Source organism: Talpa occidentalis, unplaced genomic scaffold (assembly GCF_014898055.3).
Source record: "Talpa occidentalis isolate TD23 unplaced genomic scaffold, MPIMG_talOcc4v2.1 talOcc4.13, whole genome shotgun sequence".
NCBI lineage: Eukaryota > Metazoa > Chordata > Mammalia > Eulipotyphla > Talpidae > Talpa > Talpa occidentalis.
The window spans coordinates 100,396,313-100,412,274 of NW_023601322.1; the positions used below are offsets into that span (position 1 = coordinate 100,396,313).

Genomic DNA, 15,962 nt, shown 5'->3' on the forward strand with positions numbered 1-15,962 from the left:
TTCACCTCCTGGGGATGTTAGTCTTCTGCTTCTGGGGGCACCCGGTAATGTCTGCAGACATTGCCTGTTGTCACGACTGGGTTCCCAGCGTAGGTTAGAGATGCTGCCAGCCATCTCATCCACGATGCACAGGCCAGCACACCCCCATCAGGGAGGACCCAGATGCCAACAAGGCCCAGGGCCCCCGCTGTCACACCACGGCTAATACTGTCACACCAAGGCTCCATTTTGGCCCACGGGGAGAAAGATGTGCTTTCCCTGAAGCCTCCTGAGTCAGGCTACTGCTTGTGTGGCACAGAATTCCGTTAACCTGAGCGGCCCTGAGGAGCCAGTCCCAGAGAGGACTGAGGGGTGAGTGTGCAGCTCACTGCTCTGGCGAGCATAGCCCAGCCAAGCAGAGCTTCTCCTGGACCAGCAAGGCATGCACCTGTCTCAGCCCTTGGCTCCTGGTGGAGCAGAGCCTGAGCCAAGAGCAGTCTCACGAAGTCCAGGGACTTCTCGCACAAGCAAATGTGGAGCGGAAACACCACCACTAACCCAACAGCACAGAGCATTTTTTTTTGAAATATCTCCTTTGGTAAATTTCAAAGGCTGGAAGAGAAATAAGGAGAGTTCTCTGAGACCAGGCACAGGCAGCATGGCAGAGCTCACTGGTGGTATGACCAAAGCACGCGCGCACATAAGCTCAGGTACACTGGAAAGCTCCTCGACACTCTCCTTCTTCCATGAATTCATTCATTAAAAGCTGCAGCTACTGTGTCAGCTCCCAAAGACCCAACCCTCACCGGAACCAGGTCCATGTGCTCAGGGCTTGGTTGGTGGAACGAAAACAATGGCCGAAATTCTTTGCAGCTGCACCCAGCAAGGCTCAATCTATCCCCACCCTCTAGCCTTGGCGGCCGTGACCAAGATCATGGGACAGAGTGTGCGCTTCAGCCGTGCACTGCTGGAAGACATGCCACCACTGCCTGCTCTCCGGGAGCATGGCTGTCCAGAGTACGCTGGGGCTGGCCCAGCAGGCTGGGAGCCCGAGGACAGAGGTGGGCTCGCCGCTCCAGACCCCATCACCAGCTCAGCGGCAGCAGGCCCAGCCAGCCCAGCTGTGCAAGCCCACCCGAGTGGGAGAAAGGACACCCGCTGTGTGCTAGCCAGATGTGGTGACCGGTTCATCCGGCAGAAAGCTAAATGCAGCATCAGGGAGTGGAAGGACAACTAGGCCAAAGTAGACAATCCGTGTCAGGAGGGGAGGCCTGCTGCCAGGGCAGGCATCTTGGTACAGAAATTACACAGTGTTAGGGTCCCACCGGACCCCTTTTCTACTCATTTTTACTCTCCAGGATACTTAGTGCCCAAGGAAACACAGGGAACAAGCACGTCAGCCAATAGCCCTGTGTGCAGACAGAAGTACAACCCGCACTGCTACCACTCTCAAGGTGGGAACACGCCGCTGCCCTGGCTTTGAGCAGTAGGGCCACTATGATCAGCCAGCCATGCTGTCACCCCGCCACCTCGCTACTGTTCCGAGCCCAGTCCCCGTCCCATGTGTGGGCCACGCCTGGCCTCCCAGCTGCTGCCAGTATCGTCCACCCAAGCACATAGCTCAGATGCCCGCTCACCTTTTCCTCCTTGCCCCATCCTTATTCTCACACGTCCAGTCAATAACCCATTCCCGCTGGGCTTGTCTTCGCACTGTTTCTCGTATCTACCTCTGTTCTCCATGCCACTGCCATAGCCTAGTTAGGCCCTCATGTCCCTCTGAGAGACAGCGCCTACCTGGTGCGCTCTCTCACTCCTGCTTCATCCTCCTCAGCACTGGGCACTCCATTGCCACGTTACTGAAAAGTGCCAAGACCTCAGCCACTCAGCACATCACATGGACACCCCCGTGCACCGCTAGGTCCTGCCCAGGCCCCCCACAACGCCTGCTCCTGTCCCTGTGCACATGTTCACTGCACACATCCTAAAAGGCTGACCTTCCAACACATACACCCCCTCTCCTCAAGCTCTTCTCAGACCTGACCCCTGCCAAGACACCCTCTGTATTTGCCAACTGAAGTGGCTATAAGTGTCTAAAATATACTGAAGTGTACAACCTTCTCTGCATCACCAAATTAGTGGACACTAAGTGCTTTTTGTTATTATTACATTGATGAAAAATAGCTTTGCAATTTCAGATCTGTCCAAATGTGGACTCTGGTTTCAGTCATGCCAGAGTATGGCCCCGTCCCCCACTCAACTGTAGAATTATACACAAAATACTTGAAGCAGTAATTTAAGACGCTGGATAACACAGCATAGGGTTGTCCACCACAGGAGGGTGGACACTAAGGTCAGCTCTTGCCCACCCTCATCTTCCAAACCACGACGCACAAGGAAGCAAACCCCAACAGAGAGCAGCGACCTCGCTGGCGAGACTCGGGAACCTGCATGGGGTCACCTCTGGCCACCGCCCGAGCACCGGAAGGTCTACCAGGAAACAGCCACAGGAGGCCCCAGCCATCATCAGGGCCCAATTGTCCAAGGGAAGACCTCCCTGAACAATCCGACCAGTGAGCGGTGACCCTAGCAGACCCTGCAAGAGGAGTAAAGGGACACAGCCTGGAATAAGGACGACTAGCAACCATCTTAACCAAGTCAGGTGAGCTACCAATATATTCATTGTCTGTGATGACAAAGTTCAATACTCTTCACAGGAAGACAAAAATCCAAACTCTCTACAATATAATATCAACAATATACAACAAAAAATGATGAAACATGCAAAGAAGTAGGAAAATGTGATACAGAAGAAAAAAATGATAGGAATGATGGAATTAGCAACAAATAGCTATAAAACCACTAAGAGCAACATGCTCAAAAATGTAAAAGAAAAGATGGACATAATTAGTGAACAGAAAGGGAATCTCAGCAGAGAAATCTAAACTATTAAAAAAGAGAATAGCCACTGGAAAGTCTAGATTTAAATAAAATTTTCCTATGTGGACTTATCAGCATACTGAACATTGTAGAAAAAAAGATCCATAAACTTCACGGTAGGCTGAAGGACATATATCGTAACCCTCAGAGAAACCACTTGTAAAACCAGCCAATGAAGGAGATGAACTGGATTTAAAGAAAGAAACCTGAATGGCTGAAAGATGATAGAGAGGAGAAAAAGATAAAGTCAGATGGCACAGATAGATAGGCCGACCCTGAGGGTAGATTCGATGCAAGCGATCACCAATCACATCACACGGAAATGTACTGACTCGTCACTTTATAAACTGACCAGCTCTGAAAGTGGAAATGGGTCAGAATGGACAAAAACCAAGACCCAAGTATATGCTTTCCTTAACAGTTACACTTTAAAATTAAAAGACTCAGTTTAAAACTAAAAGGATGGAAAGTTAAGCCAGTTGATACCATGGAAATACCCAATATGAAAAAATAGGCTATCTCAAAATATCTGATAGAATGAATTCCAGGAGGAGGAAAATCACCAGCAATAAAGAGATACATTTCATAAGAATAAATGCATCAGATCATTGCAGAGAAATCATGATTTTAATGTGTATATATGTATTAAGCGTTCAGAACACATGAAGCAAAAAAATAGCAGAACTAGAAGAACAGAGAAGTCCACAATTACAGTTAATGTTTGTAACACCCCTCTGTCAGTAACTGATAAAGGCAAATCAAAAGAACAGCAGTAAGGAAGAAACTTTAAAAACTTAGGAACGTCTGAAAATTAAGTGGTCTCACCTAGACATAGGTGTGCTCTGTGTGTGTAAGAGCACCTGAAAACTTCGGGAGACACCATCAAGCAAGGACCCCAGCGTGGTGCAGAACGCACCCCCGGAGACCACAGACACATGCTCTCTGCACGTGAACGCAAACCACTCACCAAGACAGACTATGTTGCAACCCAAACAAAGCTCAATAAATCTCAAAGAAGTGAAAGCACAGAGTATGGACCTAAACACCATAAAAAGAGGGAAGGCAGTGACAGAGGATTTTATAGAAAGCTATAAAATGTACATCATTAAGCCAAGATGTTATGGCGGGGGTAGTGCCTCTTAGAACCAATCACACCGTGAACGTGACCCCTCTGCTGTAAGGAAGCATGCATTCCTGCTGTATCAAGTCGCTTATAACCGTGGGGGACAGGGGCTTCGCAGACAAGTGACTTGGGTGCATTCCAATGTTCTCACAGAGAAACAGATCTTTGCCTGTGGTTGTTTTCTTAATTATAGGTGACTGAAATTGATGGGATCAAAAAGATGTTTTGGATATTTTCTAATCATATTATAATTGTCATGCACTTGAACGGCAAATTCCACTCTAAAATTTCCTTCTGTTAACACTACAGTAGGATGAGTCCAGTGACCCTGTTTATGGAGTCAGAGCAACACTCTGAAGATGACAGTGATGCGGGAGGCCTTGGATGTAGCTGCCTTCTGCTTCCACGCAGACCAACTCAGCACCCCGCTGAGTCAAGGGCTGTCCTCAGGCAGCATGAGAGAGGGACTGGACTTACTGGGCTTTCTTCTGAACTGTCTGCTTCCACAATTCTAGTTCTACAGATTTCTTCTTCCCTAAAAACAGAGTGTGGGAGGGATGAGAGGAGGGACGAACAGATGGAGCACAGAGACTTCAGGGCAGAGAAAGGACTCTTAGGAGCCGCCGTGATGAACTCCCACAGAACGCACAGCACAGGAGCGAGCCCCGGTGTCAGCTGTGGACTCTGGGCCAATGCTGGCCCATAGTGGTAATGCTATCATCATTCATTTATAAGCATGCCATCTGAGGGTGCTGATGATGGGGGGGGGCGCGCGGGGTGCACAGGTGGGGTGAGGGGGTGTGAAATCGTTCCACCTCCTCAATCTCACCAGGCTTAAACTGCTCTAAAAAATTAAAGTCTTGGGCCTCCCCTGGTGACGCAGTGGTTGAGTGCTGGGCTGCAAAGCTGCCCACAGCCTCTGCAGCGTGGGTTCAATCCCCGGCCCCCAGTGGGGGTCCCACATGGTGCGCAGACCTCTCCTGCCACCCGCTGCTCCCCTCAGCCGTGTGTTTTGTCAGTCAGCCTGTTCTGCTCCCTGCTCTGGCTCTGGTGAATTCTCTCACCCTCCTGCACTTCTGACTGTACCCAGTGCTTGTATAAATGAGTGGATAAATCTTTTAAAAAAATAATAAAGTCTTTACAAAAACTTCTGACAGAATTTTAAATTCATGTCTAGCCTTTGCATCGAGTATTATTTTGGAGTATTAAGGTTATGAATTAAAGATTAATTTTCTCTTGTTAAAACTGATCAAATTCTTTTACCTGTAAATATGACAACTTTAGTTTGGATTTTAACTTTCACTAGCCCTCAATATCCAGAGCAAAAGAAAAGGGTTCACCATGGGAACCAGCAGTATCTGGCTGACTGGACAGATGAGCAGCAGCTGGAGAGAGGAGTGTTCCTCTGAAAAATGACCACAGCGCATCACTCCCCCCACCCCCGGCCCCGGTCATAGACACACACAGTTACTTGCAAGCACTGAAATCAGGCCCGCACAAGGCACCTTTCACGCCTTAAATCTATCTAAGAAGGTCTCTCCACATGGAACACGCACAGCCACAGGAGCTCCAGCAGGGGCAGCTCTCAGTGGGTGAGGCGAGCAGCAGGGAACAGAACTCTGCCGAACAGGCCAGCCCCGCTAGCCAAAAGAAGAGTGATTCCATTTGGTGGTTGAGGTTTGGGTCTGGGAATGCTATCATCATCCATTTATATGAAAAAACAAAAAAAAGCCAGCATTTCCACCCCCATGCACACCGACCCAGTCCTACCCCGGAAGGCTCTGTGCGCCGGCAGCAAGGAAACCTGCCCTCGTGCCTGAGAGCCTGGTTCAAACGCCTCTTTCTCCCACCAATCTGGCAGTGACCTTGACTCTCTGGCAGTAAATAAAATACATTATTTAAACTGATAAATAACAAGTCAATGTGAAAAGGCAGCTTGTTCTAGTCTCACCGTCATCTTTTGTGTAATTAGAAAATCCACAGTGAACTGACCTTTTAGGTGCACACCACAGCTCCGGTCCCTGCAAAGCCCGCTGGCAGCAGCCTGGAGTGGTGGCGCATTCTGGCAACGCTGGATGGGGCATGAAGGAACCGGGGTCATGGGGTTGGCACACGCGCAATCCAGACGCCGCAGTGAGTGCTGGTTGGGGTTGGGGCCTGCCTAAGAAGGGCTTTCAGCTCTGTGAGGGTTCTCCTGCCACAACAGCACCCAGGGCAAGGGACCACTGCCAGAAACCATTCGAGCTGCACTCTCACAACCTGTGCATTTCTTCAGGTTGAAAGAGGCTAATGTATAAAGAAAGCTTTTAAAAAGGGAAACATGGGCCGCCCCTGGTGGCACAGCAGTTGAGCGCTGGGCTGCGAAGCTGCCGGCAGCCTCTGCAGTGCTGGTTGGATCCCCAGCCGCCGGTGAGGGTCCCACATGGCGCAGCAGACCCCTCCTGCCGCCTGCTGCTCCCCTCAGCAGTGTATTTCGTCAGTCTGCCTATTCTGTTCCCAGCTCTGGCTCTGGTGAATTCTCTCACCCTCCTGCGCTTCTGACTGTACCCAGTGCATGTTTAAATAAATAAATAAATCTTAAAAAAACAAAAAAAGAAATATTTATTTTAAAAAAACAAACCAGGAAACTTTACTGATCTAAGCTTCATGAAATAAGAGATTTCTGTCTTGTCCGGCACTGAATTCCCAGTACACAGAGAAAGCTCACACCCCACATTCAAATGCATGAATGGTTATGAGAGAAATGCCACCACGCAGAGAGGAATGGCTTATGTGAAAAGGCACAGACCTACCCCACTCGCTGGCCTCTCAGCTCACCTTCAGGGCACTCCTAACTTTCTCTTGTTTTCCTGGGGGTTCTTTTCATATCTCCAAGGCTATACTTACATCACCCTGAAAATCAACTTTAGACATTGTGTTCTTGCTATGACGGATGAGATTCAACTCTCACCGCGGTCACTTCCCCTCGTCCTCCTCCAAGTTTATCATCGGTAAGATCTTGAGGCAATTTGGAATTCAAATAAGAATAGTCATTTCTGCATCAAGTTTACCTTCAATTTCTTTGGAGAAACCTGAATGTAAGTGAACAGGAGAGACTAATGACAAAGATGCAGTCCTTCACACAGCAGGCTGGCAGGAAAAGCAGCTCAGGGCCCCTGAAGGCACTTCCTCCTGTGCACACTGACCATCAAGAGCTGACCCCGGGCCTCCCCGGTGGCGCAGCGGTTGAGCGCTGGGTTGCGAAGCTGCCCGCAGCCTCTGTGGCCCCGGTTCGATCCCCGCTGCTCCCCGGCCACCGGAGGAGGGTCCCACATGGCGCGCAGACCTCTCCTGCCGCCCGCTGCTCCCCTCAGCAGTGTCCTTCGGTCCTTCTGCCTGCTCTGCTCCCCGCTCTGGCTCTGGTGTATTCTCTCACCCACCCGCGCTTCTGACTGTACCCAGTGCTTGTATAAACAAAACAAACAAACAAATAAATAAACAAAAAAAAAAAAAAAAAAAAAAAGAGCTGACCCCGCCATGGGCACACCCCTAGGTGACCCAGCTCAATGCGACAGGGGAATCTGCAGTCTTCTAAGGAATGTATCATAGCAAAGAAACTAACTCTGAAGGTACATGCTCCTGTCGTCTAATCCTCTTGTTTTTTTTTACAAAGAGGAATGAAATGCAGAGAAGCCCGTGTGCCCGGAGCCGCATGCTCCTGCCTTTCTGTCTGTCCGCTCATTCATCCAGCAAACTTACCAGATGCGGTGCGGACAGAAAGTGAGTACGGTGAAATCTTATAGTTTCGGTCTAGAAAGCATAAGAAGACAGAGCACATGGATGGGGCGGGCATACATTCTTCACGGGGAGACAGGGGTGGGGACAGAATGGAGGGGCAGAGACAGCGATGGCCCTCCCGCCTGGGGGTTGAGCAGGTAGCGCCAGGCCAGCGCCCTCCTCACGCAGACGCACACGTAGAGGACCCAAAGTGAGACAGGCTGGAGAAGGAACTGAAAGTCGATGGGTATGATCTGAGAAATCAGGCTGGGTGGGGAGCAGGGTGGGAGGTGACGTAGGCAGGACTCAGCATGCGGATCTACCACAGAACATGAAGAGTATGACGTGACCAGACTTGCCCGCAAAGAGCTGGCCTTCAGGCTGCTGAAGGGATGGAGCAGAAGCAGGGACAGGCATCAGGAAACAGCCAAGATGAAAACTAGGGGCGCGCTGAGCTCTAGCGGGCCCTGGACACAGGAGGAACCCGTGCTGATGAGGAGAAAGGACTCAGTGTGTGAAGACGGGCCCCAGCGCGCTGTGCTGTGCGGGGAGCCCACTCCTGGACCCCATGCGCACTAGGCAGGATGGTGAACGGGATGTTCTGGGGGAAGGGGGGAATCTATGGGCAGACGCTTACTGTTTCCTGTGGCTTGGAACAAGCGGACTCCCCCAGTAGACCAATAGATACCTGGCAAATTCAGCACGATTACCTGCCGAACCATCCATCTATTTCAGCACAGGATTCGATACCTTTCCAAACAGCTTGGACTACCTAGGACTAACAGACTCTCCAAGAGAAATAGCACGCGCCCTGCCTGCAATGGCTAAGGGGTATACGGGTGGAGGGTGATGCTTTCAAGTAGCCAGGACCTGCTGTCGTGTCCTGCTCATTCAGTTTCGGGAAACGTCCTACGGGGACTGGGTAAAGGCACGGTGGGAAGAGGTAAGGATGCCCACTGTGAGCACAGGGACCCGCCACGTCAGGCAGGAGCTGCCCTGCACCGGGCCGGACCTAGGCCTGCTGTTAAGTTCCCAGGTGTGTGGACGTCAGCTTCCTCTCAGCTGACTTCCAGAGCATTTCCAGAAAGAAAGGCCAGTGACCGTGGCTTTCAATCACTCAAAGCTAAGATGAACCCACAGGAAGGCCTGCAAGCAGTGGACAAGGGCTCTGTCTCTCAGGCCTCTCACTGAGGCGCTCCCTCTTCAGCCACGATATTACACTTATCCTCCTCTTGGCCACTCAGGCTACTTTCTGAAATATTTTTCTTTTTCATATTCAAGTCTAGAATAAAAGTCAAGATCTAATTTTATAGTGGACTTTCCCCTTAAACCTTTAATTATGTTTTTTTATCGTCCTTTTGTTTTGACCAAATGCTCCTAGTCTCTTAGGTTTAAAGCACACAGACATACTATTTAATTTATACATCTTACAATGTATTGCAGCACAATGAATAAATATATTAAATGAATATGGTATAAGACTGGTTGTATTTTGAGTTCATTTTAATCTATCTCTTCCAAAAAGTATTTTCCTAGACTTCGTAGCTGGCTTAAACAAAGCAGTATAAATGCATTGTAAAATATACTTTCTATACCTTACATTTAGCTTTAATTTTATATAAATTAATAGGTTTGTATATTCCCCTAAGTATGTTCCCAACAATCCAACAGAACTAAAGAAGGTTAAGTTTAATTTTATTTTTAATTCCTCACTGCCTTTGTATTTCTTCCTATTTTGCATTTCCTCTGTATGAACAATCATTCACACTCATTCAATAGCTCCGTGTCATCTTTACGTTAATTCTGTACGTCATAAAGGTGCCTATGTTTTACAAAAAGTATTACCCTACATGTTGTGAATTGTAAGGGCCTTTCTTCTTTGACCCCACCACTATACCTAGACTCTATGTAAAAGAAAAAGACACTGAAGTTTATAAGTCAAGTCTTAATGATCAAACATCAATAAATAGTGAAGAAAATAAGCCTATGCCTAAATTAAGAACTGGTAAGCAAGGGAATTCTTCAAATAGCCATAAAACATGAGTCAGGAATTCATGTTAAAGCATTAAACAGTTACTCTCTCCATTTCCAAAATTCTTGTTTTGGAAGGCGTATTTTCTAAGAAAATTAAGTAATTTATTTTCGCTATTTAAATGAAGTGCAGTCTTGAGCACAGAATCAATAAGTAAGTTGATTCGAGACTCTGTCATCAACTTCATCTGTTCTTCTCTTATGCCTGATACATGTTAGAATTGATTTCTGGACATAATATTGAGGAAATCAGTATGCCCTGACATTGAAAAATAGTACAATATGTCTAGTCCAAATCACATAAATAATTGTGATGTATAAAAATAAATGCTATTTTGACAAAAAATGATTACTGCAATCAAATCATATTTTAAACATTGTTTACGCTCCTTCTATAGAGGTGTGCTTGAGTTGATGCAGGTGTTTTGCCTTTTTTTGGTTCAAGCCAACAGGAAGTAAATGTCTCCTATGGAGGCTCATGAGCCTCATCTATCAAAAAGGGTCAGGTCTACGAAAAATCCAATGGCTTGAATCATCCATGCATATCTGACAAGTACGGCAGACCGACAGGGCTATAGGTCTGTGCTGGATATGCCCCTTCCTGCTAGGAGTTGCAGGCTGACTGAACGTGGGGCAGAAGTCATGGGGCAGAAGCCATGGCGCAGGAGCCGTGGCGCCTCGTCCTGGGGAAGCCGCCTGCGGAGCGCTCCTGTTTGCAGTGCTGGGGCTCTTGCATCATTCCGACTATCGAACACTGACGCTATTCACTTTCACTGCACTTTTCAGCTGGACAACTGGTAGTGTCCCAGCTATGTGAGTAAACACTTTTGTTTCTTCCTCAAGGTACTGGCAAAAACCAACATGATTACACATACTTGTATTTGTAAATAATTTTTTTAAATTAACTTTTCAAACTCCAAGGTGTATTTGTGAGTGATGTGGAAAGAAATCAGATCAGAGACAGAATTGAGCAGGTAGCAAAGCAGAGTGGATGGAAGAGGGTGTTGTGCAGTGAAATGGTTCTGACTCCAAGCTTCTTTCTAGTCTGGAAGGTGTATTTCGTTTCACAGATTATATCCCAAAGAATTAATGGTTAGATTCTGAATTTCAAGGACAATTTCCTGAAAATCCTGCAACTGAGAAATAATCAAACTCTGCCAGGAGGAGATGCCAGGTTTTATAATGTTGCAAAATCACTAATATCTGAGGAAAGTACAGTAAACCTTGCTGCCTGCTGGCTTGTACTTGAGGTTTACAGTTAATCACCCGCCCCCCATTTTTACAGGTGACGACTATTTAATTTTGATTGCCCTAAAACATCTTATTGTTACTTTAGCTGATTCTTTTAGATAGGCTTTAACAATCTTTGGATTACAGGGTAAGGTTTCTAACAGGTTCCTTGTTTGGAGACACTAGTATTGAAATTATAGTTTCAATGAAACTCAGAGAAATTCTAGTTTAGCCACAAAGTCACAGTGTTGACTTGTACAAACACCTTTCATTAGTCAATTACTTTATTATCTTGGTTGGTAAGTGCCTCTAAAACTTTGAAACTAAAAGACATTTTTTTTTTCCTAGTTCATAAATTCCTCTATGAGAATGAAGCATTTCCCTTTTGGAAGGCACTGGGTACTTTTTAATTACTTATTCTAGTAAATTTCAAGTGCTTTTTTAGTTAATATAATATTTAGGAAGCAGCAACTATGATTTGGCTTCTTCTGGGAAGGCAATAATAAGGTGATATTGTTCCTTGCTTAAAAAAAAAAAAAAGCTGCTTTTTAAAATCAAATGAAACAAACCAAAACATCATTCCTTCATTCGACAAATAACTACGGCTTGCTTACCGTGTACCAGCTAGCGCAAGGTTAAGTGTTAAGTATTTCTTTGTCAGTAGAGAATAGCAATGATTTATTTTGAGCTGAAGCGATAGGATTTTTGGTTCTCTCAATAGTTCTTTTCCTTTCTTTTTATTTTATCTTTTTAATGATTTAAGCTATTAAAGGATAAGTCTTATAAAATCTTTATACTCTTCTCTAAAGCTCCATCAAGCATTTCCTCACAGTTTAATCAACTCTATAAATAATTTTAATGCATTAATATCTTTTGAAAGTGTGGGTCAGAATAAAAGCTGATTATAACATTTTTGGCCTGATGGTGAACAGTAAACATAATAAAACAATTGTTACAAGGAATTAACCCTTTCTTTTGAACAAATAGATGAAACTTGACACACTGGTCATTAAATGTGTTAGTTGCTACAGAAAATCTGAAACAATGATAGTTTTACACTGATAATCTAAATTAAACAACCATTTCCTTCCATAATCTATATATACTTGGAGATTTTAACAAATTAAATCAAACCATAATCTATATATATACTTGGAGGTCTAACAATTCATACAGTTTTCTGTAAAACTGTTAAGACTATAAATTATTTGTAGTGGAACAACAGATTTATTTCACAACATCTTCCCTAAACCATGGGCTGGTCCTCAAGGGGAAGTCTGCACCTCTCCTGAGAAGCTAAAAGCCAGCACATCAACGTGGCACAGGGATGGGGGGGGGGGGGGCACAGCGGGGGCACAGCAGGGCCAGAGATGAAGTGCTTTGTCATGGAGAGAAGGCACCACTTTCGCACTGAACAGTAGGCACTGGATACTCATTAATGAAATGTTATGAGCTAAGTGCTTTGTTCATGCTACCCTAACTATCAGCACCATCAAATTATCTGGTTTCAAATATTAATCTTTCCTGATTAGGGGAAAAAAACACCACCACACGAAATGACTTGCAGGACCAAGCCACAGCACACATTCTCCCTAAGGATGAGGCCCTAGACCTCGCAAGCCTCCAGGCCTCCTACGGAGAGGTGGGGTCCACCTGCTTCTGAAGATGTTCTATGCTAAGAACACCAGAGGTGAGGGAAGGACTTGCGGAGATGCAAGAATGCAAATGAGAACTAGTCCCCAGAAGACAGGGAAGCTGCTTCAGTGTGGTGCACAGGCCACTGGGCAGCAGCAGGCAGGTAACTCTGCTGGGGCATCACATGGATGCAGAAGCAGGCACCCTAGAGACACGTCAGTCCTGCAGCACCAAAGTTCTATTTTCTTCCTTCTTTTAACATGAAGCAATCACAGTATCTTGGATGCTTCACATCACAAACAGAAAGCCCGTCAACCAGAGACAACAATCTCCCTAAAAGTAAAGTGAGACAAATTTATGAGAAGCCGTGTAGCCCCGATGCCCATACCTCCGATCAGGCTGGTGGGACCCAGGCCTCTCGGTGGCCCGCCGGGCACCATCAGAACATTCACGCCATCAACCCGCTCTGTTTCCTCCCGCTGTCACCTCTGCTAGGGACAGCACGTCCACCACTAGTGCCTGTGTCTATCGTGACTACCTTAGCACAGATCCATACAGAAACCCAGATGTCCTATTTTAACTCACCATTTAAAAATGTCAGTTCTGTGCTTTTCCCAAGTTCAAGCTCATTGAAGGTTACAAAGTAACCACTTCCCCCCAGAAGCCAGCACTTTCACCTCTTCTGGCCAGGGGATGTCTCTCACACACTGGGTAGGAGAAAAGGTGCTGCTGACTGAACAACAGTCCCAGCTCCCCCTCTGCCAATCCCTTATCTAGCCCTCCTCCTCACCGCGGGAGTAAGCCCTGAGTTGAGCTGGCGGCTTACTTCATCCTTCTCTGGAAGTCAGGCGGCAGTTAAGAAAACCACCCCGGGTAAACTCCAGTTTCTCAAACCAGCTTCATTTGCTTGGAAGGGACGTGGGGAAAGGGAGATGAGGAGAGACCACTAAATCTAAAACTCTGCTATTTCAGACTCGCTGAGCTGTCACCAAGTACAGCTCAGGCCCCGCAGGCCGCCGTGTTGAAGAGGTCGAGTCAGAAGGAAGTGCAGAGATCAAAGCCTGCTTACGAAGGGGAACAACTATTTTTGTACCCATACTCCAGTATAGGTTTGAGAAACAGGGGCGTTAATTAGGCACATGTGAATGAGAACGGCAGAACACAAGACAAATGGAAACTTCAAAGCTCAGATAACAGATTTTCACTTCCACGCAAACCAGTAACTGGATGACAGCATTTTCTTTCAAAAGCCTTTCAGACAGACTAGAAGCGGCTCACCGCAGACCCACAGCAGGCAGGGCGTCAGGGCCAGCACTGAGGCCACAGCCAGCCAGTGCCTCCCTGCTCTCCCGCTGTCCAGTCTGGTGTGGCCTGCCCTCGCTCCTGAGAGCCCCGCAGCGGCAGGTGCGCTGGGTGGGGTGTTTTCCCCTGGCCAAGCACACAATCAAGACAGCCTCTCAGCTACATGATAACCGTAAAATACTACAGGCAAGCAGTCTTTTTCTCGCTTGTCTTCCCAAGTTCATACGGTTAAAAAGATACTTCACTTTAAATTATTTACATAACTTCTTTAGTGCATCAAACAGGAAAAGGACTCATCTCTAGAAAGCACAGTATTAATATCAGGAAAACAATATACTTCAGTGAGAGGCTTTGTTTTCATCAAGATCCCCTTTTAAAGTTTGAACAATTGACAAAGCAAGTCATTCAATAGTCAACTGAGGTATGCAACAGGAAAATGCGCCCTGAACAACAGTTGGTCGCCAGCTTTGGTGTTCACCAAAGCTCGCCACTTTGTAGGACAACGGCACACCAGCGTTATCAAGGGTGTTAATAATGCCAGCCAGCTGCTCAGTTTTTGAACTTTGGAAAATTCTCCCGTTAAATACGGTGATTTAACAAGCTGCAGTCTTGAAAACTGCAAAGTCTAACAAAGACTTTTGTTAGACTAACAAAGTCTTGAAAACATCTCAAACCTCCATAGTGAAACCCTTGCGCCACGGAGCCGCCCGGGCCGTGGGGACGGACGACGAACCAGGGCCACCGTCCCGTTAGCATCTATTCTAGAGCTTGCACCGCGGCCGGGCTCGTCTCTAGGACTAGTTTTCTTCTAGAGGTCAGCTGCGCCGGGCGCCCGTGTGCAAGTGTCTTGCATAATCAAGTCACTAAAATGTGCTCTGAAACGGTAGCTGCTTCTCTGCGGCGCCAGGCCTCGGGGTGAGCACCGGGCCCCCTACTTTCCGCACAGGTCCCGTCCAGGTGCGTTCTGCTCGGGGGTGCGCGCGGGGGCGGGGGCGCGCGGCGGGTCCTCCCTAGAGGGAGCCCGGGAAGGGGGCTGTCCCGCTCGGGCTGGGGGGCTGGGGAGGTCTTTCCCACCCCGAGGGCTGCCGCGCACTTCTGCTTTCTCTTCGCAGAACGCCCGGGTCTGAAATCTGGCTCCACACTGCGCCCGCCGCCTGCCTGCTTCGCGCCCCCGGCCCCAGCGGCCCGCGGGTGGGGGTGGGGACGAAAGTTGGCGGCGCCACTCTGGGCAGCCTCCACCCGGGACGGACCCCGGCCGGCCGGCGGGCAGCGCGCCCCGGCCCCCCGCCCCGGCCCCGCGGGCCTGTCACCGCCCGCCCGCCCGCGGGGCCGGGACGAGGCCGGGACGGGGCCGGGCGCGCTGGGGCGGCGGGCGGCCCGGCGGGCTTACCTGGGCGCGGCCTGGGCGCGCGGCTGTGTCCGGCGGGCCTGCGCGGGCGGCGGGCGGCGGCGGGCGCGCTCTCGCCCAGCGGTCAGCGGCGCGCCATGGCGGGCCGGGCGCGGGCCGGGCGGCCGACGGCGGGCGCAGGGGAAGTGTCAGCGCGGCCGGCGGGCGAACCTCCTCTTCCTGCGCGGCGGCGGCTCCCCTCGCGCTCGCGCTCGCACTTCCTGGCTGGAAATTCCCACTGACGTCGGGAGGCGAGACAGCGGCAGGCACGCGCCGCGGGGCGGGGGCGGGGGGGGGGGGGGCGCCGGGGGCGGGGGAAGCCCGCGAGGGGGCGCCGCCCCCCGCCCTCAGGGGCCCGCCCCGGGCCCGCGCCCCCGCCCGCCGGCGCGCCCCGCCGCCCCGCGCCCTCCCCGGCCCGAGCATCCGGGGCGCCGGGGCGTCGGCCGCCGGGGGCGGGCCCGGGCGGGGGGGGGGCGACCGCGTCTGGAGCGCCACTCGATGGCCGGCCGAGGCTCACCTCCCGGCGGGGGACCGGGTTTCGGGCCGGACCGACCCCGGGCCGGGGCGGGCTCGGCCTCCCGG

The 15,962-nt window shown here is 49.3% G+C and overlaps 1 protein-coding gene across 4 annotated transcripts in view; it reads right to left on the minus strand.

Moving 5' to 3' along the window:
* NFKB1 (nuclear factor kappa B subunit 1) overlaps positions 1-15,962 on the minus strand; it is an 86,935-nt gene that overhangs the window by 70,483 nt on the left and 490 nt on the right. For 2 of the 4 annotated variants that reach the window (XM_037509629.2, XM_037509628.2), the window contains exon 1: positions 6,032-7,212. The exons of 1 other annotated variant lie outside the window; for it this stretch is intronic. In XM_037509629.2, coding sequence (XP_037365526.1) covers positions 6,032-6,123 — 92 coding nt within the window. In that variant the 5' untranslated portion in view covers positions 6,124-7,212. Of the gene's footprint in view, positions 1-6,031; positions 7,213-15,383; positions 15,423-15,962 lie in introns of those variants that run through there. One more of the 4 variants, XM_037509630.2, reaches the window with a different exon arrangement.